The 27716-nt window shown below is 37.1% G+C and overlaps 1 protein-coding gene across 3 annotated transcripts in view; it reads left to right on the top strand.

Moving 5' to 3' along the window:
- Positions 1-26739, top strand: part of UTRN (utrophin) — a 339386-nt gene extending 312647 nt beyond the window's left edge. Inside the window, exons 16-24 of one of the 3 annotated variants that reach the window (XM_074144303.1) lie at positions 4885-5021; positions 6681-6719; positions 6960-7025; positions 9747-9812; positions 17603-17761; positions 18110-18353; positions 24989-25097; positions 25231-25236; positions 26603-26739. In XM_074144303.1, coding sequence (XP_074000404.1) covers positions 4885-5021; positions 6681-6719; positions 6960-7025; positions 9747-9812; positions 17603-17761; positions 18110-18353; positions 24989-25097; positions 25231-25236; positions 26603-26715 — 939 coding nt within the window. In that variant the 3' untranslated portion in view covers positions 26716-26739. The remainder of the gene's footprint in view (positions 1-4884; positions 5022-6680; positions 6720-6959; positions 7026-9746; positions 9813-17602; positions 17762-18109; positions 18354-24988; positions 25098-25230; positions 25237-26602) is intronic. The other 2 variants (XM_074144306.1, XM_074144304.1) reach the window with 2 other exon arrangements.
- The last annotated feature ends 977 nt before the right edge of the window (positions 26740-27716 follow it).

Here is a 27716-nt window from a genome sequence, read left to right as displayed (position 1 = left end):
AGAGAAAATTCACAAATGAAGGTATAAAGTGTGCCGAAATAGATAATGCTGCCAGTCCACAGAATAAGATACCCTTCCTGTTGCGTTTGTCAAATACGGATTACATCTGATATGGAGTACGGTGCTGTCGCTAGGACAGGATGGTACATTTCTGATGACTTCTGGGTTTTGTCTGAAGCAGCAGATTTGATATCTGACAGAATTTTTCAGTTCTTTTTAAACATGTTCCCATTATGTAACTGTGAGCCATTTCATTTACAAGTAAAGATTGTCGTACAGGAAAATATATTCTGGAAATGGCTGGAATCCTCGCTGGACTAGGGACAGCTTGTATTATAATGAAGATTTCTATTCACGCTGAAAAAAGAATATCGTTTTAAAGCAATATTAAGTGCATGATAAGGTAACCTAAGGCAAAAGTTTCTTCTTTCAATGAAATATGGGAAGAATGAGGTGAATCCAGTGTGGGATAACTAGAGGAATAAGACGACATTATTGATTGAAGTGAGTGAAGGAAGGCAAACGTATAGGAGGTAAAGGAAGGAAATTGGGGCAGTTTAAAGTAGAGCAGAATAAAAGAGATTACATATAATTTAGGTGACACATAAAATTAGAGGTCCAACACTGACCTCCATTAATTTGGAAGCTGAATATGGGAGTTGGAATTTTTCTTGGGTCCTGCTGTAAGTACACTCTGCTAACTCCATTTCTGTAAAAGGAAATGAGCCATTATATGAACTGACTTCTTATATGCCCCTTTGACTCCCATAATCAGTACCTACGTGCAATCCATTTTAACTAATCTCATCTGAATTAGGTCAGGAATAAAGAATTGTTTTCACAAAAAGAATCCACTCTTATTTTGTATTACTATTTGTAACAATGCACTATGGTTGGTGTACTAATTTGTTGCTAAACCTCTCTACATATTGAACTCATTTAATGCATTATAAGAGTCAAGAATTGTAAAATTCTTTGCAGTAAGTTAGAATAGCTTATATTTTTAAATAGAATAATATCAAAAAAATAGCATAGAACTGGGTCTATGAAATAAAAAAAAAATAAATAAAAAGAAGGTACTAAAGGCCAATGAATTGTTCCTTAGAATCCATTATATTACGGTACAGATGGCCTGAATAAGAAGAGTGCATCTACTCTATCTTTTCAACCAAATTCAAAGACTGTTGATGTTAAAATGTTACTTTTGTGACCTGTGTTGCAAAGCAGGGTACAAATACATGTAGTTATCAAACTGCTTTAATAAAACCTAGCTTCACTCTCTTACTTTTAATGTATACTGGTGCATTAATATCAATAATACTAGCAATAATTAGGGAAAAAAAATGCTTTCCTGGCTACTAAATCTGACGTTTAGAACTGGAGCTTAGTCACAGATGGAGGGAGGCCCTTTTAATTGTCTTCTGGTCAGCAGTTCAGTCTAGCGTTTGAAAGGATTTCTCAGAAGCTCAGTTACTTCTACTTAAATTTAAAATAATTTGGACAATGGCTTAAGGAATCTGTTTTTAAAATTGAATTTGCAAGGGCAGGATTCTCTGTTTTAATGAGTTTTGTGATGTTTGCATCAGGTGAGAATTGCTTCATAATTTCAGAATAGGGGTTTTTATACCCGATAGTTATGTGTAGTCACTGAATCGCAATCCGTAATGCCATTTAGCATTCACCCTAGCTTGCAATTTAGTTTTCTTGGGGCTGGAAATGCAAAAATTCATGATAATGGCTTTAGCTATGTCTGTCTGTCTTTCATTCAAGATTTAGAGATGGGTGAGGTAAGGAACTGAAAACATTACTTTCTCTAAGTAGTAGAAATGCAAAGTTATTGTAGTTATTTTTTCACCTTTAAATAGACTTTGAAAAGATGGAGGAATAGGTTTTTTTATGTACAATTTTACACAGAGATGTGTAAAAATTTTTTAAGATTTCCCTAGTATCTAATTCAGGAATACTATTAAATAAGTACCTATGTGATTTATTTTTACCTTTTTTGGAATGGAAGTTCTCTCAGTAGTGTGTTATATTAATGTGGTTTTCTGTACCAATGGGTCCTTCAATTTCAGGTGGAAATAGTTACTGCATCAGTTTTTTGTTCTCTGAGCTGTTTCCACTTTGCAACTCCTATATTCTGCAGTAAAACCTTAAAAGCAGCTTTTCTGGGGTAATGTACAAATGTCAAATCAGCAGTTCTGAAAATTTTCTCATTGCAAGTAGTGTTACTTCCTGACCTCAATGAAAATATCATCGATTTTTGTAGTTCTGTGCCCCTACACTCATCTTGCACAGCCCCTTGTTTTGGGAACTGTTTTTTTTTTCAGCCTTTCTATACACAATGATGGCAGCAAAGGTTAGCCCCTTCATCTTCCAGATGACCAGAATTTTATTTCCCTGAAAGACTTCAGAACATGATAGGCAAGACGTCAGAAATTATTGGCTCAATGATAGTTCACCCTAGATTGAATTTTTTTTCCAGGCACAATAATGCTTATCTGCAATAGTGCCTGTTAAGAGTTTTGCTCTAGGTAAGTCATCTGAAAATCTAATTGCTACCGACATCCAGAGAAGACAGATACATTCCTGAACATTAAACAGCCTCAGTGTTTTATAAGCAACAAACTGACGTAAGTCAGTCAGTGGTTTCGTCTTGACATGCTTATCAGTGCAGCAAGCATGACGCTTCACTGTTATCAAAATGAGATTGTTCTGTGGAGGAGACGAAAGAAAGCAGCAAGAATGGTTGAATCTGGCTATTTCGCATGCAGAACATCGCTTCCAGCTGTGGAGTTCACAGATTACTCTTTGCCTTGAGAAGAATAGCTTTCTGGTTATATGCAAAAAACATAGAAGAAATACTTCTGAGTTGCATGTAAATTATAATAGTTCTTCCAAATCTGCTCAAATTTCACTGGTTAGTACTTATTGTCCTCAGTCAGTACACAGTGGTATTAGTCTTTCCAAGGAACTGGGTCAGGCTGTCATACCAAGTAAAGAATACACCAGAGGAAAAGTTTGGCATCTCAGTAGGCATTTATTTCTGCAATGTGTAGGTACTAAAACTTTAATTCTTTGGCCTTGGGACAGAGTTCCATCTGCTGGAGTTACTGTTGCGTGAGAAAAAGCAGCCCTTTGGGCTGCCTCACATTCCTTGTTTGGATGATGCAGTGTTTGGAGCAGATGCTTTCTGAAAATCATTTTGTGAGCCCTCCTTGAATCTACCTGTATTAAAATTTGGGGGTTCAAACACCTCTTAATTCCAAATTTGTGCAGTTTGTTGCTACTTCTAAAAGCCACATGTGGGAAACTCTTACCATCAGTTTGATTATCTACAATTTTTATTGCTTGTCTGATCATCATTACAGAGTTTGTAACTGCATATATTATACATACATTAAAAGACAAAGGTGAATAGGGAAGTATTTTTATGTTTTGACAATAGATAATAAAATCAGAGAATAGTTTGCCTGACCTGCTTCTGTGCCTCTTTCTAGTACGTAATGGAAAAATTTACAAAACTGAAAAGTCTTTGACTCCATTTTCCTTATGAATATCCATCCGCTTTGGCATCCTGTTATGTTAACAGACTTCTCCAAAGCAGACGGTACAGAAATTCAATCTGTAGTTTGTTGCAGGGTTTGGGCTGGAAATCTGTAGAAGCCATTGCAAATCTTCAGCTAATGCAGGAGGTCAACGGCCTCTTTTTCTTTACTGCAGTTCCAAGAGGAAATGCGTAATAGTGACTGTTACATGTGATGAGGACCATTCTGTTTTAGTACTCGGTAGAGTCAGTAAGCACATATACTTTAAAGGCATACTGTTTACTATTGTTTCTTCCTGCAGATCTCTTTATTGCCATTTTCACCTTGTATTTTATGCCTTCATGTTTTACTTTTATCCCTGCTTTTGTAACAGAAGTTAACTGAATAGTATTACCAAAGCAGTGCTGCCTTTATTGCTGTGATTATTTCCAGTTAAACTCATTTTTAAAAGCAGTTGCATCAGTTTTAATTCTGTTCTAAAGAACAAAATGAATTTTATATGGGGGTGAGGGATGGGGCTAAGCACTCATCAGTTTTGGAAGAGGCTTCATCAGTGGGGACCAGTAAAGAAACCTCTGGAGCAGGGTGGGAGTTGCTGATTGTAGCTTGTAAATTTAGACTTGCAGAATCTTGTGGCTAATTTTTGTACTAATCTTAGCCTGTGGTAGTAAGGAGGCAACTGAATCAGTTTGTGAGTTTGTTATTACCAGGCTTCCCTCTGACTGAGCTTTGAAGAGTGCCTGTATAGTGGCTGCCACTTTATCTATCTGGACTGATACAGATAGTGGCAGAAACTTGTAGGAAGAGAGGGCTGTGTTAGCTTTTTTTTTTTCTTCTTTTTTTTAAGCAAAGCCATTACTGTTAGCTGTATTTTTTCAGCAGAGCTGTTACAAGGTTTTTTTGTCTGTGGCGTGAGTCACAAGCTTCATGTGTATGAGTATAGTGTCAAGATTGCTTCCAGTGGCTAAGAGTATCCCCTTATATCTGGCAAACTGACTTGTCTTTTTTTATTTTCCTGAAAAATTAAATTTTTGTGGTTTGTAAGACTGGTTATAAATGTTCACCTGTTTCAGTTTTTCTCTAATTTATAAAGTAATTGGTAAATCCGGTACTTTTATTGCTGGGAATTTGAAGCCTCGCTGTTTTTTTCCAATAGAAGAGAATTTGTAGATGCATTACCATTATTATTGTACCATATTTCAGGACACTAAAAAGGCAATTTTAACATCATTAACATTTTGAAGTTCTTCCTTGTATCCTTTTTCAGGACACTAGCAACACTGTTATGTCAATGCTGTTTAACAATGTTCAATTTAATCTCTTTTGACTTTTTAAGACAACATCTGGGGAAGATGTACGGGACTTCACGAAGGTGCTGAAGAACAAGTTCCGGTCAAAGAAGTATTTTGCAAAGCATCCCCGACTTGGCTACCTACCTGTGCAAACAGTATTGGAGGGTGACAACCTGGAGACGTAAGCTTAATTATAGATCAATTGCTCCTGGGGGCACTCGCCTTTTCCATTAAAAACAAAAAGCTGAAACTTGAGAAATAATCAACAGCAGCTGTAGACCATTGTGCTGTATTATTTTTCTATGAATTGTTTTGCATTATTTGCAATCTTGCATGTTTTTGAAAAAGTAACGTATTTTATACTTTGATTTTTGTAAGCATTTTATCATAAAGCCATGGACTTTAGCAAATGTTGGAAGGGGCCGAATGGCTTTTTTACAGTGAACACTTTCATAGCTTTGGGGAGACTGGGCTTTTGGAACTGCACTGCTTATTTGGTTATCTCAAAGTCCCTGGAGTGAGAAATCTCAAAGCTAATTAGATTCCTACATGCTTGAGAAATATAGGTGGCCGAATAAAAGAGAGCACTCTCAGTGCCTCCACAGTGTTACTTATGGTGCTGGCAGAATTACTTCACTTTATTTAGTTACTTGGTAGCTGTCAGCAAAGGACCCTCATAAAAGAGCAAAATTAAGATGCGTTGACAGGGTGCTAGAAGTAGTTTCATGGATTGACTCTCCTTGACTTCCTGGAGTCAGCGGTACTACAGCATCCTCCGAACACAACACGGCTTTAGTTACTGATGGCAAATGTGGTACTTCAACATGTATGTTCTGCTTGCACACAACAGCCCACTGTCATAGTCCATGCCCAGAGGACTATACATTTTATTTAAAATAAAAAACAAAACTTACTCATTACCGGTTTAAGAAACTGGAGGAAGTAATCTGAAAACTGGCATTTTTGATGGCCTGGCTTCTAATGAAGCAAAGCACGTTGAGGTGTTAAAATGTTACTCACCGGGGGAGTCTTCAGCTGGTCTGTATTTAAAAACAAACAAAAAAATGTCACCAACACAGGAAAGCAAAGCTGTTTTGATGTGATGAAAGTTTGGCAATGGTGTCAGAAATTGGAATGTCAAGACTGTAATCACAGGTCAGGATAAAACTCTCTTGGTCCAGTCATGTGCGAAATATACAGATAAATTACCAGCATCATGCTGAGGAAACTGCTGGGGTTGGTTCTCTCTCTGCAGGTGGCAAAACTCAGTAACACATTCCTTTAAATGAATAAATAAAAAAATTAAAAATCCTAAATACTTATTCAAGTGTCAGAATGTGATACAATATTTACCTCTGATTATTTTTATGCAGTAGGAAAATAAGCATTGATAACTTTGACTTATAGTGGGGTTTTTGTGTCAGTCGTGGTTTTTTCCCTTTTTTTTTTTTTTGTAAATACATTTTCTAGTAAGTTTAAAAGGAAAGCTCCAGTATTTGAGCAGAATTTAAATGAACTGATTATGGTTTACGAACTGCAGTTCAATCAATAACACTGATTTGGTATTTTTTTTAAAATCGATTTTTATTTAACTAAATGAAGTATGTAAGTCAGTCTCCTGTCTCTCCATAATACACTGCAGTATCTGTTGCTGTCTCTTTTCTACATCGATTGTTGCCGATTCAAATAATCTGGGTGGGTTGATGGTTAAAATATTTTGTGTTTCTCCAGCTTTCTCTTGCTTAAATGGCACTGAAGTTTTTGTTTCATGGTTTCTTTCTTTCTTTCTCTTTTTCTTGGTTTTTTTTTTTTTTTTTTTTTTTTTTTGTCTTCCTTACAGTCCTATCACTCTCATCAGTATGTGGCCAGAGCAATATGAGTGAGTATGCAGAACCCCTTTGTCTGGAAAGCTTAGTGTACTGGTTGTTTCCTTTAGCATAGTTGCTGCTAATCTGAAGTGCATGAGCTACAGGGCATGGCTGACTCAAAGCAATAACCCCCTCGGCAATGTTGTGATTTTATTTCTTTGTCATCAGTCTAACTTACTTTAAAAGTAACATTGTCTGTATCGTGAATTGCTTTAGATGCCATTCTTTCTTTTTTTTTCCCCCCAAACTAGTCCTTCCCAGTCTCCACAGCTGTTTCATGATGACACACACTCCAGGATAGAACAGTATGCTACTAGGTAAGAGATGCAGTTTCTCACCAGTACACTGCGTTTTGTGATTGATTCCTGCAGATTTTAATATACTCTACTGGCTGGACATTATTTATTAAAAAGATATAATTCTCTGTACTCAGAAGTAAGTCAAATGTTTTTAAATCATCAGCTTCTCAATACAGTCATATTAAAGGTAAAGTAGAGGCATTAAATCTGCCGTCTGTCATACAGAATAGAAACCGTTGCAGAATGACTATGAATTTTTTCTAAAATGTGCTGGTTTCCTTTTGTTTCTTCGTTTTTAAGCTTTGGAAATGAACTGAACTTGTTTGGTATATAATTTTTCCTTGTAGGATTTTAGACATAGGTTTTCATTTTCTTTTGTGATAGGTTGACACTATCCATTACCATTGACTTTTAGCAGAGCGTATGATAATTACTAATGTTTTATGTTCTGTCTTTTATGGGGTCACACTAGTCCTTTAATGATAAAATGTCTATTCTGCCAAGTCCATCTAAGCGCTTCAGTGTTTTGTTGAACTCTTTTCTGTACATTCAGAGCTGGTGATATTTAAGCACTAACCAGAGGTACCCTCTCAAAAACAAGTAACAACACCCAACTTTTAGGCAAGAAAGAAATTGATCCATATTACCGCGGGAACTAACTTACCTTTTGGTGGTTTTATTGTTGTATCTGATCTCCATAACTGATAAACAATGGTAACTTTTTCGGCTTTTTGAATAAAAATTCAGAGCTTATGTTTAAGATAACTGAATTCTTACTTATGGGCACTGTAAAAAAGCTTCAAAACAGTTTGTTAAATACCTAGGATACCCAACAGATGATCTTCGCAGCAGGGGAAAAATGGGGAAAAAACTAACCCTGAGGGGCTGCCTACTGTTGGCCTCCACATTTTTTTTTTTCTTTATTTTTCAGGATACAAAGCTGAATCTGTACCTACTCTGTGTGGAAGTTGGTTAACAAAACCACAAACATAAAAAATGCTAATTACTGTATAGGTGAACTATCTAAAGCTATTCAAGATGTTTTTTACCTCTAGTAAGAAAATCTAAAAATGGAGACATTACTCCATCTGTATATTTCATATAACTTTTATTGTGTGCTTTCTAGTTGGACCTGTTATTATGTATATTTCACATATAAACTAGTAAATATTTTTTGTTTGCTTGATCTTATCAGTTAAGCTTCTGTCAATATGCCTGTGCCCAGCAAGAACAGTACATCAGGGCTTAAAACTTTTATTGTCACTGATTAAAAAACATTCAACTTAGTTTTCTGTTAACAAGGTCCCCTACTGCAAGTACCATCTCCCTGTTCTGTTGTTGCTTGTATTTCCCTTTCTTGGCTTTCAGTTTGTATCCTGCCTTGAAGGCTCTTTGCAACTCTGAGTCCCTTCCCTGTCTCCCTCTGCTCCATGATCAGAGCTATCTCCTGGCTCCACATGTTGATCAAAACCACAATGATCGTGGTAGAATCTGCATTTGTTATTCACTTGCCAAGAGATTCAGGGCAGGCTCTTCTCTCTGAAACATGTGGGATTTGTGCTACTTCCCTCTGTGACAAAGCGTCTAAGAACATTAATTTCAAAAATTATGTTTAATCAAAGGTTTAAAGGTGCTGAGATAGACAGCATTATAAAGGTGACATGTAAGCTTCTAACTCACTCTTGCTACTCACCATGAACTAGATCTGTGTGAGATGCCCTGGAGCAGAGATGATCTGAAAGTCTCTAGTCACTTAGGAGTTTGTCCTTCCCTTCAGGGGAGGTGTTGGAGCACAACGTCCCACCCCAACTATGGTGGGACGAGGCAATCAAAGACAACTTCATCCTGTGTGTGCCTTTGTTTATTCTTCAACCCTGAGGAATATGAACAAATGTGCAGGTGTGCTTGCTCCATGCTAAAAGAAGACACCATTTCTTCAGGGCCTTGCACACTCCTTTTAACAAGAAGTTTGAAGATGTCTGTAATAATGCATAACACACAAAAATATACATGAAATTAAGATACCTTTATAGTAAAGGATATAGCTGTATTTGGTGTGGTCCACTGTACGTGCACAGCATTGAGTGTTTCTAGATGTTTATGTATGTCTTACGTAGAGAAGGTATATCTTTCCTAGAAAATTTAATAGACAGAAAATTTCTGCTGGGGTTTTACAGCAATATGGCCTTACTTGTAAAGTATAATAACCCAGTCCTTTTAGATTATTTCCTTCCATTTGAGAACCATAGGCCATGACTCCCTGTAATTACACAGGTTTTTGTGTTGTTTTCCAGGACTGTGTCTGTCCACAGTGTGATGTTATCTGCCAAGCATAATTTCAGATGTTGCATGTGCTATATTTAAAAAGTATTCATCTTCTTTTGTTAGTCCAGCTTTATAAAATTCAAAAAGAAAACCATCTGTGAAAACATCTCTTTAACTAATTTTACCATGAGAGTTGTGGTGGTGCTAATGATAATTATACTAGAGATAGAAAATGTACTTGTTCTTTGTTGCTTGGCAAGTAGAATTAGTTAATCATAGCACAAGTTTCTCATAAAAGTCCTCTGGATTATAGGTTTCTGTCAAAAAATCTAGGAGTTTATTCCTATTTATGTATACCAAGATTGCTATATCTGAGCTGTTTCTAAGTAGAATTGATCTTCGCAGTTTAAATTCTTCTCTGTTTAAATTGTGCAGCATCTTCTCTGAAAGTCACGGTCTTTCCCTGCCTTTCAGGCTTGCGCAGATGGAAAGGACCAATGGCTCCTTCCTCACGGACAGTAGCTCCACCACAGGAAGCGTGTAAGTAACTCGTACTCCTCAAGGCTGCCAAGAACTTTGGTTATAGCTGCATCATGTAATCTTCATGAGTTATAACGCAGGATTTAGTCCCAGGGAAAGTAGCTAAGTATGACACTAAGGATGCCTCCATAAATTTTTTTATTCCAAGCACCAACTGTAGAAATTAGTGATGTTCATTGGATGACATAAGGGAACTCTACATTTGTCAGCCGTTCTGCTTCAAAAAGGAGGATATTTCATACGAGTGGAAGAAAGTCATAGCTCTATAGATTCTAGTTTGTTACTTCTCTTCTGCTTTTATCAGATAAGAAAATAAATCCTTCTATATCAAAGTCAACAGTGGAGTGGGTTGATAGCTTGTGCTAAATCCCAGGACAATTTTCTCATTGAAAAAAAAATCACCCATATTGAAAGTTCTGCAGAGCAAGAACAGTGTTGCTACTTCTTGCTTAGATTTCAGTTTGGTGGCTGCTGATCCATCTATTTGTACTTGGGGATATGAACACAGTCCCACATTAATTTTATCAATACCATTTTCTTTTTCAAATTATGTGTCACTTTTATTGTGAAAACCTTCATTAAAATGCATTGCTGAACCTGGAAAGCATAGAACCCCTTAAATTACTGATGAATTAAATATGATTTTTCTTAATGTAAAATTACATGAATGTTTTGACCTCACTTATCATCAGTTCTGTTCATTAAATCAATGTAGTAAGACTCTGCCTCTTTTAAGTTATTAATGGATTTCTTCAGTTTTTTTAAAGAAGAAACAGAAGTTGTTCAGCTTTAGTTGCGAAATGCTGCTGTTTACAATAACTTTCAGTTACTCTTTTAAAATCTAATAATGAAAGTATTCTACCTATGAATGTACTAAGAATTTGAGATTTAAAATATTTTGCTTCAGAGAAGCATTTGTGATCACCTTTAAAAGTTTCCTCCTTCCAGCTTAATTAACGCTATTTACATAACTAATAAAACTTTTTTCATACGTAACTGTTTTCATGTGTTTCTGTCGTTGGTAGGCTCACCAATGACAGAAATGCAGCCAAGCTATTCCCTTTTGACTTCCCTTAAAAGAAAAAAACAACAAACCAAACATACTGCCACTTGGCAGGGAAAGCTGAAAACCTGAAAGCAGCCAAATGCTCATATGTTTGACAGAGTTGTTTATTTTGCAATTAATGAGTCTGTTCATGTACAAAAAAACAACTGTCCATCCCCATGGTAAAATGCAATGTATATGCTGAATTTTTACTGGCAAATTGGCTGTTGATTTTAATGCAATTTCCCTGTTCCTTATAAAAATGACCTTTATTTTAAGAAAAAGAAAGAACATGTTGAACTTCTGTACCAACATGTGAGAGGGACTTCTGAATTTGAGCCTCAGTCCTGTTGTCAAATAGGGAATGTTACATAAACAAAATATGCAGAGATTTAGAGGCCAGGGAGGACAAGAAAGTAACTTTTGTACTGAAAGGCATCTTCTGTTTCATTTGCAGATAATAATGCCTGCTTTCATTAAGGTACATACTGAAGTACTCATAAAATTCTGAAGCACTCTGGTTTAAAGTTTGGAGTTAAACTATTGCAGGGATCTAAAAGCTATGAAGTTGGGATCCCAGTTTGGTTCATAAGTTTCCTACAGCTGGAAAGTTGGGAGTTTAGGATTATAGTTCAGCTCTGTTCTTATGGCTTAAATGCAGTTTGATGTAGAAATTAGCATGTTGTCATCATTCCTTATAGACTGAATTTGAAGGAGCAATTTGAAATCTGGGTGTACATTTTTTCAGCTCAGATGCCCCTGCTGTAAACCTATCTGAGCAAAATCTCATTTTCTTATGGTACTCTTTTGAACCTTCAGGAGATGATCATTGGTTTGGAAATCAAATTCTCTGCTTCTTGTAATTGGATTTCTGTTCTATGATCCTATTTTTATTGGTCCTCAAGAGTCCTTCCGTTTACTGTGAACCTAGAAGAGAGGCATAGTTGCACTTAATATTGGAAAGTTACTGCTTTGGTCTCTCGGGTTAACAAGTTCATCAACAATCATTCTAACACTCTTCACGCACCAAAGAGGATCTGTAAGAAGTGTTCTACATTTGAATGATAGCAAGAGAACTTCTGGCGTCAGTTAAACATTGTGAGGTTTTTTGAGGAATGTTCTGCAATATGCCATTGGGTTAAGAAAACATTCTTCAAAGAAATTTCTTGGGTTTTAACAAGCCTGTTGTCTTGAATGTCATTATGAATACTTTTATCTCCATAACTAAGTTTTTCTAACTCTCCCCTCCCCTAAGGGTATGTGAATTCTGTTAAAAAACACATTTTCCTCAATTGGAAAAATATTTGTGGATAGCAAAAAAAATAGTCATAGTCTTTACTGTAGTATGTCCAGCTTCTTAGCAAACATTCTAATGCTCTCATGCGTGAGTTTTATGATATAAATAAGTTGAATAAAGATGTTTTTCCTTCATGTCATCTTCTCCATACATTAGGGAGTTCTAAATGCTTAGGCTAAACTGTTGTGATGAATTTTGTTTGGCTTTAATTCATGCTAAACCATCTATATCTTAAAAGCAGACTGGCCTCTTCACAAGCAAAGATGAACATAAGGAAAAAACCGAACACTTTGCAACAAAGAATGACAAATAGTGTCCCTAACAGAAAGCTATGCCTCACAATTTGACAAACCATGGTGTGATAGAATAAAAAGACAAAAAACATTGTTAGGAAAATAGGACAAGAATGTAACCCTCTTATTCCTGTAATGCACAAACTATCCTGTCTAGCCCATACTGAAGTTAAGTGCACTGGACATAGTATAAATAATTTCTCTATAAATGTGAATGTTTAATAGCTGTTTTCTGATTAATGCCTTTACTACCAGTCATCTTCACGTCTACAACCCTGTTGATGCCACTTCACACTCAACTGAAGGCAGAGGCGGAACATATCTGAAATTTTATTTGTTCAGGGCTGTGCACTCGTGTGCAGGAGTAGGAGCAAGCAGTGAAGGCCAGTGGAACTTACAGCTGGCAGTGCACTCAAAGACAAACTGGAGCCCCAGCTTGTAGTACCTGAATACTTTGACATGCCATAAGCGGTTAAAAGGCACCTTTTCACAATGAGAAATTAGTTCCACATGATGATAAAATTAGGAGAAGAACAAGTAAGTTAAAGACAAAGCATTTTGCAGTACCTTCTTGAACCTTATTCCAATATTTCTCATAGCATCAGTAGGTCAAGGTAAACTTCATTTAGACTAGAATGCATGGTGCCTAGTATAAGAGCCACAGGAGAAATGAAAGGAGGATCACAAATACCCACATCTTACTATCTGAAATGTAATTTAATGATCAATTTTCTTAATCAGATAAAATAATACACTCATGAAAAGTGACTCTCAGGAAATCTGAATTTTTCTTTCCACAGCATAGTCTTGATGGAAGGGCAGTTATATGCGACATTATTTGCCTCTTGCTTCATCCATGCATAATGCATGTTTTGGAATAGACCTCTTGAAAATATATATCCACAAAAATAATGGGATATTTCAAAGGCCATTTTCCCTGGGCTTCCTTGTCGGGGTGTTCTTTTCGTTTGAGACGTACTTCTTTCAAGTCTGACCTCCTGGGATGTGATTTTTACTGCTTTCTACTATGGTGAAATGCTGAAAAGGAACTGCAGTCTCTGCTGTTGAAGGACTTTATGTACTTCTAGCTTTTTCTTGAAGCACACAGGGTCTTCAGGAGAACAACCACCAAGAAAGGATGACAAATTCATTTTGATATTGTGCTTTTATTATGTTGTGCTTTTTATTGTTGATTGCCATCTCCAAACAATTCTGCGGAAGAATGTGCCAGATTCTCAAAATGAAAGTGTTTGAGTGCCATAGAGCACATGTCGCTGCCTTATGTTGTAGGTCATTGTGAAGCCCTGCCCTGGGACTCCTGTGCTGCTTATGAATCTCTCTGTCTTACAGTCCTGAGGTTTGCTGGTACAGGTTCAAGGTTCAGTAATTTTCGGTTGAACCAGTAATTTTTTAATTTTTTGTAATTTTGTAATGTGTTCCAGAGGTGGAACACATGGTAAAAATAGACTTTTCCTTCAGAAGGCTACTTTTATCAGGTGCTTCCTCCAGCATGTGAAAAAGCCTGCAGTCAGTTGCAAGTTGTGATCCCTAAAAACAGACAGGTCAATATTCACGTTCTGTCCTGTGCAGACTCTGATCCAGAGAGAGAGAGGAGGGAAATGAAATTTCCTCTGGACTGAATGCTGGAAGTCCAATCTATAAAATGATCTGGAAACCTTATTGAACAATTTGTGTTTAGCTGTGCTGATCTCTCCTATGGGACCACAATACAGACAAAAGTATCTAAGCGTTTACTGGGTAAGCTTTCTTTAATTGGTTTTTAAGTTTCATTAAAAAATGAGATTACACTTAATGCAAAATCTTGCCAGAATTTCAGCTTTAATGAAGTCAAATAAATAAAATAAATCCAGCTTTATAGAGCTCTATTTAAGAAAAAATACAAATTTCAGATGACCTACATAGTTGTTTATAAACTAACTCATCATCTAAAAATGTAGACAGCAGCTTTTTGATGCCTAATTAAAATAACCAGACTTCATCATGTGACTCATTCCCAACATATGAACACCCTTGCAGAAAAGAAGGCTGCATGTTTAGTCACATTGTATCATTTAAATTAATATGTAAACAGTGGTTTGAAACCTGGATGATGAAGCCGTGTTCTCTCTCTAGTCTGCTTTAACGCTCGGTTCCTGCGCTCGCTGAAGATGTGACGCTGAATCGCCAGCATTTCCCAACTTAGTGCAGCTGTTTCGGTCACAGTGGGGAGATTCTGCACGTTTTGCAGGGCTGCAGGAGCCCTGCTGTATATATATCGCAGGGTTTGAAGGCCCAAAAGGGGTTACATCACTTTGGCAAAAATTTAATTATAAGAGGTAGGGTTTTTTTATCCAGATGGTTAAAGGGTGGAGAAGTACCATGAGGTTTTCGTTATCACATCAGGACCTGATCTAAACTTCATTAACTGCAGTAGCATTTGCTTTAGTTTTACCTAGACTAATGCAAAATAGCAAAGAAAGTGATCATGGGTTTTCCTGAGATCACTCGAATAGTGGTGAAGAGAAAGCAGTTAGAGGCTTTTTTCTGTAGGAAAAAAAAAAAAAAAAAAGAAAAAGAGCACTATTCTGTTTCTTCTTCTTCAGCTAACACTGTCAGATATTTTGAGGGACTTAAATGCACATACAACTCCAATTATGTTTTAATTATATGGCTGTATTGAATGAAAAATTCATTACATTTATTCATTTGCATGGGAAGATCAATATTGTCATTTCTTCTCATGAGTATAGTACTGACTACAGACAAGACAGATTAGAATAAGTGAATGTATATTAATTCTGTTAAACTTTCAACTCTGTTAAAAGCAGAACTCACTAATTTGGTTCATTTTTCAATTTTATATGTAAACTTTCTGCAAGCCAGTAGTTAATCACGAAAGATAGGATGGAGGAAAGTGATACGAAACTAGAGGTCTGTGGGAGGATGTCTTCATACCTGACTGTTTCTAACCTTTATATCAGAAATGAACCTATGGGGAATAGAATACCATGAACTTTTAAAGTGAATAGAACTGTCACAAGGCTATAATATTTTGTTTGTTTGTTTGGGGTTTTTACATATAGTGTGACTTGCACATTTCTTTGATCGTAATAGTCTAGGTTTTCAAATCTCATTGACAAGTGGGAAAGTGGAAGACCACATGATAGCTTTGGATAGATAGGGAATAGTTACCCTTGAGAAGAAATAGTTCAGTGTTGTTCTACCGTAGGATTAGTCTTCAGTAAAAAGGCTGTCTTAAGCAGTACTACAAAGAACCAAATCACTTTGCTGTGATAGAAGTGCTTTTCCAAGATAGATACCAGGAATCAGTTTTTATTAAATCTGTGGTTATTCTGGCTTGCTCCTAGTACTGGTGATGCTTTTGAACGGGTATTGATGTACAGAGCTACCAAAAAAATCTTGGTTCAGCAGGATAAAATAGGGTCTTCTATTACACAAATAGTGTGTTTGGAACTCTCATTTGTTCCTGTCACACACATTTATTCCCTTTACCCCAAGAGCTTGAATTTATTTCTGAGAAAAACCCCAATCCATGTGCACGGCCTGTAAAACTGCTGGTGTGTTTTACTTGTACATGCGTTTATTTACAGACTATTTGTCACCATAGAAATAACTTCTGTTCCTTCCAGGGTATAAATTTCTAAATAACTGGGTTTGCTATTCATTCAAATTAGACTGTACTTTTGGATCTTTTGTGATGAAAGATGTTAAACTGACTGACAGGAAATTTTAAAAAGCCTCTTGAAAAGCTCCATTACACTTTTACTTGGAAAATAAATATTGTGCATATAATGAACTTCCTATTCTTTGAATGTGATTTCAAAGGCAGTCCTTGAGGATACTTTTCATTATGTCAGACCTCAGTCAGCTAATGGCAGAATTCATAGCTACTTCTTTCCAACAATTGTAGGAAAAAGGTCAACCAACAAGAAATATTTTTAATATGAAAAAGTCTCTTTTATAAATGATATCTGAATATGTGTATGTATACCACTTATGTTCTTTCTGTTGTTGACGATGCTTTAACTGTAGAAGATGTTGAGGATAAAGTTTGTAGGAACAGTACTTCACAGTATCATAAGGTATGCAGTAACTTGGCAGTGGTACATTAACGGTTGGACTTGGTCTTAAAGGTCTCCTCCAACCAAAACAATTCTGTGATTCTATGCAGTCTCTATTTTGTAGTCAAGCAAAAAAGAGAATTTAAGGAACATTCATACTGCTGCAGCAATTTATCTCTCAAAAACATGAATAGTATATGTTTTTCTGCTGCTAATTTATCCTTCTTGAGTAAGCAAACTATTTTTAGGACATGGTATCCTTCACTTTCTATCCTTACCAGAAGGTAATTTCTATGTGAGTCAGGAAGAGGACAGTGTTACAGTTTATTTCTGTCCCCGAATCTGTTTGAGGAGGAGGAGATCTACTACCCTTAAGTTTTAAGTTATCACACGTGTATTAAAATGGGAATAAAAACCTGGAAATATAATGCTAATTCAAAACCTATAGCATTATTTTTGCAGCATTGTCAGTCCTTTTGTGCAGCACACAGGGTTAACAGGTACTTGATGAGTCATTATGACTTCCTCAAGAATTCTGTGGGGATTTTTTCTCTCTAATTTTATTAGGTAAATAGAGCACACCAAAATTATCTCCTAAAGAATATTAAAAATGTCACCTATTTATGGTAAAAAAAAAAAAAAAGGAACTATCTGATAGGTTTTTTGGTTTTATTTATTTTTAAGGCATTTCAAATCAGACTTTTTTTGTTTATATTTTCTCAGATTCTTGCTGTCACTATTTCTTTTCAAACCACCAGCAGCATTTATTCTTTATGCATACATTAAACTGGCCTTTTACAGTACTACAAATCAGTTTTCTTTTTCCTGTGAATTGTGTGCTTATATGGGGTTTTTGCAGTATATTTTTTAGAAACAACTCATAAAAATTTTAGTACAATTTGCCGAGACACACATCTGACAGTTACATACTAGATTCTTGCAGGCTTATTTTCTGCTCTCTTAGTGCTTTTTCATAAACAAACAAACAAAACCCCTCAGCTTGACAAAGATGTTTGCTCACGTAATAAAAGTTTTACTGCTCTGTCTTTATCTTTGTTGTTTTATTGCTCTAGAGAGGATGAGCATGCCCTGATCCAGCAGTATTGTCAGACGCTGGGAGGAGAGTCGCCTGTGAGTCAGCCACAGAGTCCTGCTCAGATACTCAAGTCAGTGGAAAAGGAAGAGCGAGGAGAGCTGGAACGCATCATTGCTGACCTCGAGGAAGAGCAAAGGTCTTGTAACCATCCTACCTACTGTCAGAATTATCACCTCGTTGTTGTCTGAGCCGTGCATGTACTATGTATAGTTGTTGGAGATGAGAAGAGGTGGATCAAGGCATAATTCGTGCATAGCCTGAAACTGTCAGGTAGAAGAGGGTGGGTCTGCGATAAAATACCTTAGTTTCACCTCTACTTAATTGTTTTATGTTTTTTTCCCGTAAACTACAAGTCAAGATGTTGTCTTTGTATAAGCTACTTGTGTTCTGTAGTTGGAGGTGATAATAAGATTATTTGATCTACGGACGTTTTTTATTTTAATTTGCTTAAGTCATCATTCTCCTCCTGTTTTCAATATACCAGGAATCTGCAGATAGAATACGAGCAATTAAAGGAGCAACATCTTCGGAGAGGAATAAACCCTCTTGCATCACCTCCTGACTCCGTTGTGTCACCTCAGCATGCTTCTGAAGATGCTGAGCTCATTGCTGAAGCTAAACTCCTAAGGCAGCATAAAGGTCGCCTGGAAGCAAGGATGCAAATATTGGAAGATCACAATAAACAGCTGGAGTCTCAGCTTCACCGGCTACGGCAGCTACTTGAGCAGGTAGATCCACACTGATGTCTTTCCCCTGTATTGTTTCTATATGATGGATTTCTTGGTGGAACAAAGGTGTTGGAATTTTACTGCAGATATTTTTACCACACTAGTTTGGTCTGTTGCACTTGGTCATTTCTAGGGTTATAGTTTTTCCTACCCTTTAGTATAAGCCATGGTGAAAGTCAAATAAGCACAAGATGATTACAAGTGCTGGGGTGATCATGGCAACTTATGAAACATTGAGAATACCACAAACAAGTGCAATAATTTTTCATGAATTAAAAAGCAGGGGTTAGAAAATATATACCCTCTTCCAAGTAGTGGTGCCAGTCACACCATGTATTTGACTTCAGTTTTCCAATCTTTCCTTAGATAATTTGTTTGGTTGTTGTCATGGTTAGTCACTGAAACCTTTCTTAGCATGCCGAAGACAGATGGCCAGAGATACGTTTAAATTGCAAAGGAGCAATTTATTCCATTAAAAGTCTAGTTCCTCTTGAGTAGCATATGCAGACCAGTAAGTTACGGCAAAATTGTCTACACACAAGTAATGTTGAAGGCAAAAGCTTTTTAGCAAATGTCAGTAGCTGGAGATCGTAGGGTTTCTTTGTTGGGGAAGAAATGTTAATTATTTTTGAAATCAGCGTATGCACATCTAGAATATAAAAGTAATAGCAGCAACATCTACAAGGTGTTGTTAGAGATCTTAGTTTGTACTGTATCATGTGTGGAAGCTTCATTGAGGAAGAGAAATTCGTATGAATGTTTCCTCCTAGCTAATTTTTACCTTTGGGTCAGAGTCCAGTAAGGCAAGTGAATCCTGCCTTCCATGAGTCAGGTGACTGGCTGTATGTAGTAAAGGATTTAACTAAAACAAGAAATAGACCACATAAACCAGGTATCAAAATGGCCTAATATCCTACTGTAGATGATACTCTTGTCACAGTGATAAAGATTATTTTTTGTTTGTTTCACTAGCTTTGTCATTTTTCTAGGCATCATTGGCGGAATAGCAATAAGATGCATCTGTTCCAGTGGCTCCCCTACCCCTCTAGCAGAGTATTTTTGGTGGTGTTACTGACATTCTACCGTCTTTAATCAGAATTTGAGTAGCTTAAATATTTAACAGGGAAGATAACAACTGATGCAACTGTTAACAGTCATTCATTTAGTAAGTATCTTGAGAACTGTGGCCAGTACTAGGTGTTTCAGAGAAGGGTTTAAAATCTTCAAAGGAATAGCTGTAGCGTAGACACATAGAAGTTCTGCCGAACCCACAGTCACTTTCCGCTTAGTGCTTAAAGCAGGAACATGTTCAGCCTCTAAAACTTTATTTTTTTTCTAATTTAGCTGTGGATAATCTTATAATTTTGTTATGTTTATACTATCCTTATAATATTCTTAGTTAGACCTTTATGGTACACGTGTGTTGTGATAAAGTGGGGAGAGAGGAGGGGCAGTGGTTTCTTCCTATCAGCTCTCCCTTTGGATTTTTCTGGGCATTCTGCAACTTGTGGTTGCTGATGGAGTAATGTAGAAGAGTTGATTTGTTTCAATATTTCGGATCGTTTACACCTCATTAACTATATACTGTTGCTCTTTGGCTCTGTGTCTGAAATCTGCCCCCTCTGTGGGAGTCATGCTGTGCTTCTGATAGTTCCAAGTGCTATTCCCAAAGCTGTTCCTGTTTCTCCTCTGTCTTTTAATAGAGAGGCTGGTACAAAGTCAATTATATGAGGAGGTCTGCATTATTGCTTTTATAATATATCTATGACTTTTCAATATGCCTTTCTATAAGCATCCTTACCTTATTTAGCAGGGCTTTTTGACCTGACACTAAGCACTTTTTTCATTAAAAGATATGGGATGAGTCTATCTACATACAGATATTTGGGTAGAGAATTAATGAAACTTAGAAACTTTCCTGTAGTAACTGTTTAATCTAGATGAGAGTATTCCAAGACATTCTTTAGTGAGCACCTTTATCAGAAATATGCATGCATCCTCACTGCACATTTGCCTGCTTCAGGTCACAATTCTGAGGTTACCATACTATTTTTATTTTAGCAAGCCCAAAGGATTGGTGGCTGTCACACAATGTTGTCATTTTTGTCTGCCTGATTGATTATAGTGCCAAAGAGGAAGGTGAAACAGAACTGGCCTGTGACAACTTTGATACCAACATGTTAATCATGTAAAGAAAAAATAGCTTTTCTTTCTTCAGCCCTTTTAGATAGTACATGTGCAAAGTAGAAGCAAGACCTATCATGAAGGGCATTTAAAGCCTATTTGGATTTTTCTCTGCTTGTCTGAGCTACAGAATAGAGGTTTCATATTTAATTTAATATTGAAGTTAATGGGAGCTAAAATTATCTGTTAATGGCTATATGATTTACTCTAAGACAGAGTAAATAGAGACTGCGCCTCCCTCTTCAATTGAAAGCAGAAGAGCTTTATCAAAAGAGTAGAGGAGACTTTTTTTCTTTTGTGGCTGGGAGAATAAGTCTGGAACAAGAAGAAACATCTGTAATAGATGTGGAAAGGGAATTGTCCTTTGTGAGGTTCTCTGTGATTCAGAGGTTGTGGGGGGGAAATGAGGGGGTTTGGGTTTGTTTTTTACCAAAAGCAACAGAAGTCAAGGGCAGGATGGGTGGTTTATCTATCAATTAAGCCACAGAACATATCAGGCCATTCTTTGTGAAAGGCACCAGCTGGAGGCACAGTGAAATAAGGCACTGTAGATCAAAATCAGTTAAAATAAATATCTCCCTTGAAATGCTTTAAAAACTGCTGTCATACAGAAAAATCCATCAATTTCAGAGTTTTCTGGAGAAGGAACTATCTGTCCTTCTGCATCTTTACTTGATTTTGCAGAAAAAGAAGTTTGAAAACTTACAGAAACCAGAGTTGTAATCTTCCCTCTCATTCCTATAGAGGCATGCATGATCTCTTTGCTTTTATTTATTTGGGAAGAAGAAGCAGGCATATAGGAACATCTAGGGCTATTATCTTATGGTTTCTGGCTTAAGGGTTGTCTGCTGGGTTGTTGAATAAGAAGGCATGAACTTCATGAGGCCTGAAGGGGATTCATGATGGAAGTGATCAGATTTTGTAGATGTTATGCAACTGGGGTGTCGTGGTTTCGGCAGAATTTACCAAAAACAGACCAACAGATGGCCCTTCCCCCCTTCTTCCCCCCCCCCCCCCCCCCAAAAGAGGAGAGAGGAGGAGAAAGAGATAAGGAGATTCAGAAGTTTAGAATGAACTAAACTACTTTAATGAAGAATTAATATTAAAATAAAAATAAAGAAGAAAATAACGAAATAGATACAATATATACAAAACCGTATCAAGCTCCCAGGATGACAGTCACGTCACTGGCAGGCACTGGGGAAGTCCCAGACTGGACTCAGTGACGAATGGGAACTGGATTCCAGCTCTGGAGTCAGAAACACACAAATCAGGATCAAAGGCAGATGGACAGACAGAGTCCTCTCTGGACATCGGCCATCGCAGGAAGAGGGTTGACCCTTTGATCCCTCAGCTTTTATACTGAGCATGGGGCAGATGGGATGGAATACCCCAGTTGGTCAGGTTTGGGTCACCTGTCCTGTCCACTCCTCCCCACCCATGTGACCCCTCTACGTTTTTTCCGTTTCCGACCCTCTAAGGGGGCAAATAACGAAATTGGCTGACCTTGGTTGTTATGGCAATGAGAAAGGGCCTCTCTGCATACCATTCCTTGGCACGGAGCACAAACATTGGTCTTATCACTCTGAGAACGAGCAGTTTTCTCCACAATATGCCGTTAATTTCAGAGAGTTAGAGGAGGCCTAGCTAGGATGTAAAGTTACAGAACAGAAAATTGGTTCAGTTTTACTTCAAACCGGGATACTGGGGTCAAGTAGAACATGATTTTCTCCAGTTTTTTCTCAGGTTCCCTCCCAGTAAAACTGTTAAATCATGTAAATACATGAAGTTATATCTTCAACTATTTTGCATTTAACATTTTTCAGTATCTGATTATTATATTGAGGCATTTATGCCACTACCAGAACTCTTCCCTTTCTGCTCCAAACCCCACTTTTCATTTGCTTAACTGTATTTTCTTAATTTTGGAAGAAGAGGTTTTTAGGTTGTTTTGGCTTTTCTTGTTATTGCAGTCACTGGAACCATGTAGTGTAACATTTATTTTTGTATTTAAATGACAATGAAGTCAGCTGACATTGTCCTCTGATTAGAAGGGGGATGATGTGGGTTTGAGTTTTTTTCTGGAGGGGAGGGGGTGTTGTGTTGTTGGCTTTTTTTTTTAAATCCAACTGCAATATTTGATTCTGACTGCTGCAGCAATATATGTTACATCAACATAAAGTATTCCAAGTATGTTTTGTTTGCTCTCAGTTTATCCACTGTTAGAGTCCCTGTGCTCTACAGGTTTTTTTTGTCATTTGCAGTAACACTTCTAAGATACTAAATAACCTTCACTACTAACTCATCACTTAAGTTCATAGGCATCTCCTTTCTATCCTAATTAATGTTGACTTTACGGTGCCTGACTATCCTTGATCTAGCCTATATGTTGCTGTACTGCAGTTTTGTATCAAGTCCAGCACTGATCTTCCTTCCTCAGTCACCCTCAGTCATCTCTGCACCATTTGTCCACAGTTACTGCTTGAAGCGGGGCAGAGATCCAGTCCATGTGCAAGTTTGCATTTTGGATTATTCAAATTCTCTTTGTCTATCTGTTTGTGGGGTGGCCAAGCAGCCACTCTGCACCTGGAGTTAGACTTCTTGTTCTGTATTGAAGTAACTCTTAACGCTTGGAGAGTTTGCTTCATGTCTTTACAGTTATAGCTCTAACCTCTTCTTGAACAGAGGTTCTTGGCCACAGATAATTACTTGGAGTTAGTTACTCCAAGCTTGGCCTATAACCACACTTATTTTACCTAGACCCCATAGCTGGGGTGAAGACTGATATTGAATAGCAAATTACTTAACTAATGAATAGTCATTCACTGTTTGTAGGAGTGTCTTGATGGTAAAATCCTTGGCTGGCTTGAAAACATTTCAATTTTTCTTTGTCTTCTATATGTAGAGCAATATTTCTTGATTTATTCTTTCAGTCAAAGCTGGAAGTTGGTATTGTCATACTGAAAGAGAGAGAGATGAGATTTGGAAGAGAAAAAAAGATTTGCTGAGTGCTCAAGGAAACATTTCCTTCTATTTCTCACCACTGTGTATGGAAGAAAAAGCATCTTTCATTGTTCAGCAATCTTCAGTTTTGTTCAAGACTTTTTTTAAACTGGAAGTTGTGTCGAAAAATTGAATGTTGCACTTAAGACTGTGAGCTGCAAAGGAGCAAACTTGTGCACAAATTAACTGCCATTCTGTATATTAGACTCTTTGAGAGTATTAGAGACTTTTTGCATCAAGTCTAATAGCTGTTCTTGGTACTTGTTCAGTCTTAGTTTCAATTATGGGGTTTTTTATTACTTCTATATCTGTTTTTGACAGATTTACTTAAATAATCTACTCTTTAAGCTGTTTGGAAGTAATTTGTTGATTTGCAATTGAAAGGATAAATGATAGCTGCAACCATTTCAGCTAAGATTCTATAACTGCCTCAGATGTAAATTCTGTTTCACGTGCTTCTGTTTTTTCAGAACAATCACTTCCGGAGCTCAAAAACTGTATTACTACTCTCTTCCTCAAAGGAAGTCTTACAAGAAAGAAGGAAAAGAGGGGGAAAAAAAATGCCTGAACAAGATCCCTTCCAGTATTTCTGAGTTGTTATAGTGAAGAAGTCTTATGGTCTTTTCTTATTTGGTGTCCATCTGTATATTTATGCATGATCTCAAGCACATCTGGTTGCAACTAAATGTAATATAGAACTTATGTGTTTGATTCTTCTGAGAATCCAGAAGAGTCCAGAAAGGCTTGCCTACAACACGCTTTTCAAAGTATATGGGTTCCTTCTCATAATTTTCTGGAAATTGCAGAGTACATAGTTTTCCTGCAAACCTGGTGTTCTCCACCCTGTGGAGAAGCCTCGTCAGCAGGAGTGATGGTTAGCCACCACTTCTTAGACTTAACGAAGTCCTCTTGAATCTGTGTCTTCACTCGGCTTGATTGTGAAGTTTTGCAAAACTGTTCATGATTGAACAGTTGTTTCTAAGCATGATCAGTCATCCTAGTAAAGCTTCTTAAGAGACCTCAACTGAATGTCTCTGTGTGCGTGTATATGTAGGTATATATCCCTACATATATATACAGTTCCAATAATACCATTGTGTAGTCTTTCTGTGAAGCTGGACTGAGAGCCTCGGCAGACTGTTAGGGTTGTACATAACATTGTCTTGCTATGTTGTGTGCTTGCAACAGAACATTGTTTTTAACAAGACCATCCATCAATTGGAGTCTCATAAGAGTTACACTTAAGTCTAAATTTTCTTTAAACAGGTTGTTGGTTTGGTTCCCCCCCGCCAATGGTCGTGTAGACCTAAGCCAACTTTCAGTAGTTTGGAGAGCAAACACAAAAAAGCACATAAAAAAGGAAAGGAGTGGGATGACTGCATACAAGCCCCAAAAAAATCTGTAGATACAATTTATCTAAATTTGGCTATTTATTGTCTTTAATGTAGCCTGAATCAGACTCCTGTGTTAATGGCGCCTCCCCCTGTGCTTCGCCTCAGCACTCTGCCCTCGGCTACCCGCTCGAGCAAGAGACAAGCTCACAGTTTCATCAGACAGGTAAGTGATCACATAAACTGCTGTGTGGGTCTGTAGGTGATTACTGAATAGGTTTGTTGGCATATTTCTGAAAGATTTATGAATAAAAAGGAACTGATCTTTGTGATGCTACTGGGAGCAAGACTTACTGCAGCTGGAGGTGTTTTTTCCCCCACACTTACAGACAGCTGCGGTATCACAAGAATCCATGTGACTCTGAATTATGGATTTCTGTCACTAGACTCTTTGGTCCTATCCATTTTGAGCAAGTGAATTTACTGGGCAGATCCATCCTCAGTGAAGGGGGAATGAGACTTTATTGGATTGAAATGGCCAACAGCTGTTTGTCCTACAGTTACATGCATGCACCCAAGTAATCTGTCGGATACAGGAACAGATGTCCAAAACATTTATAATGGAAGCTTCCTGATGGCTGCTTTAAAAATTCTTGTGTATCCTCTGCTTATCCTGGTATTTTGATGACCACAACCCTCAAAGACTTCACATCTTTAGGAATTATAGAGTATTTAAGCATACAGCCTTTGCACATGAGGGGATTTCTCTCTTGAAAGATTACTTTAAATTCTCCGATAGCAGAACTCATTAATTCCACTGGGAATTAGCAGAAATAACTATAGAGCGTTGAATGTTCAAAATTAGGGGAAAAAATAAAAGATTTTTGTCGAGTTATCTTAAATGTAATTTCCCCCCTGTTTTGTTTTTAAGCCTTATGTTATAGATTAAAAAAAAAAATACTTTATTTCTACAGAAAACAGGAAAAATATTCCCTTGTATACTGAAAAGTTGCCATTCAACATTGACATGTCAGTTTACTTTAATTTATCTGGAAAAACATGGAATGTCCTCAAGTCTGATTTAAGGCAATGGTAGATTTATGAGAGATGCTGTCTAATAACCCTGCTAAGAGCAGAGCCAGTTGTATTCCCTAACCATTCCTTTGGCTTAATTTTAAGCAGTATTTAGGAAAAAAAAAAAAAAAGCAAGAAGGATTTTAACACTAGTGAAATTGCTGGTGCATATTGAATAAAGACCATCTAAAAGATAAATGGCTTTTTTTCAGAAAAAGAATGGTATATTCACTCTGGAAGTTACATGACAAATCACCTGAAAATGGAACAGAATGTTAATTGAGCAGCTACCAAGCAAAATTCCTTCATCTTGTAAACCTTTTATTTATTTTAACTGTAAATTCTTATATACTGCTCCTTGTTTGCAGTTTCTTCTAGTTTAAATCTTGGTTGTGATGGTTCAGCTTTAATAACAGAGAAATGAGTTCTGCTGCAAATCAATAATGTAACCTTCACCTCCTGTCCCAAAGCTGGCAATTATCAATGACAGTTCCTGCACATTAAGTTGCAAAGGCTTCAGGTAGTGGTCTCCCTTGAAATATAAAGGCGTATTTAACAGGAAGGTTGGATGAGAATGCCTTTCAGAATGTTGTCGTCCTTTTATTTTTCACCTCTTGTTACTAAATTCATTGCTCTTTTTTGTTGTCGTATCTGCAGATGACCTGTTAGTTCCGCCTCATGATACCAACACAGATCTAACAGATGTTATGGAGCAAATCAACAGCACATTTCCAGCTTGCTGCTGTAAGTGTAACAAAATAGGTCTCTGAGAATAGTATTGAATTCGAGGCAGTCTTTTGAAGAAAAAAAAAAAAAAAAAAGTCATTGTTGTGGTATTGACTAGGAAAAAAATCTCTCTGATGAGATTTCTTGTCAGGATATGCAAGCTACATAATTCTGTTCTTAAAAGTTGCTCAATATACACCATTTGTGAAGGGAAATAAACAAATATTCTCGTGTTTTAAATGGAGGTGATTCACTATAAGAAAAACCTATAGCTCCATATGGAATTTTCATTTGTGACCACATAGGGAGAAAAGAGACCTAGAATCCCATTTGCTGCTGCTGTAAACCCTATGTAGAACTTGACTGAATGTATATTCAAAAATTTGGAATGCTGTTGCTCTAATAAAACTTGAAAAAAGTCCTTAGGCAACAGGAGGGATGGGAGCCCAATCCTGACTGCCTGAACTAATTATTGAACTAGTTATTAAACTAATTGACCAGAGGAAATAACTGTTAACACAGCACATAACACCTTTCCCTGCTTAAATGCATTGAAAGTTGATGTTTTATTCAGTGTCTATTAAAGAGAGATCAAAAGGAAAGCCAATTAGTTTCATATGCATGGCTTATATCAGCTGACATACTTTTTTACTGATCCTATTCCTTCCAGAGTGTCACTGCACTTGCAAGAGTGAGGAGCTCTCTCTCTGGTTCCAGCAGTAGTTCATACCCATTACCGGTTTTGGTGGGGCGGAGGGGTGGGGTGTGAAGGGGCAACTTTGTTATACTCTTGAACTTTCAACAGTTCTTTCAAATTAAATGTAATAATGATGGTCAGTTTTAAAAGGCGTAAGTGAGAGGGATGGTGTTTATGCCCCCTCATCTTGGGAGCATCAGGATTGAACTCTGTTCTATTCTGTTTTGTGGATTCGATGAACCCTGTTAAAATACCCCTCTTATCTCTTGTACGTACATTGCTTGGCTGTGAAGAACTGCATTACAGAAGATGCACTTTGCACATTTTGAGAAAGCAAATTAGGATCTA

This window comes from Numenius arquata, chromosome 2, assembly GCF_964106895.1.
Source record: "Numenius arquata chromosome 2, bNumArq3.hap1.1, whole genome shotgun sequence".
In the NCBI taxonomy this organism is placed as follows: domain Eukaryota; kingdom Metazoa; phylum Chordata; class Aves; order Charadriiformes; family Scolopacidae; genus Numenius; species Numenius arquata.
The sequence above is the reverse complement of the archived record's forward strand: the minus strand, read 5'-3'. Positions and strand labels throughout refer to the sequence as shown.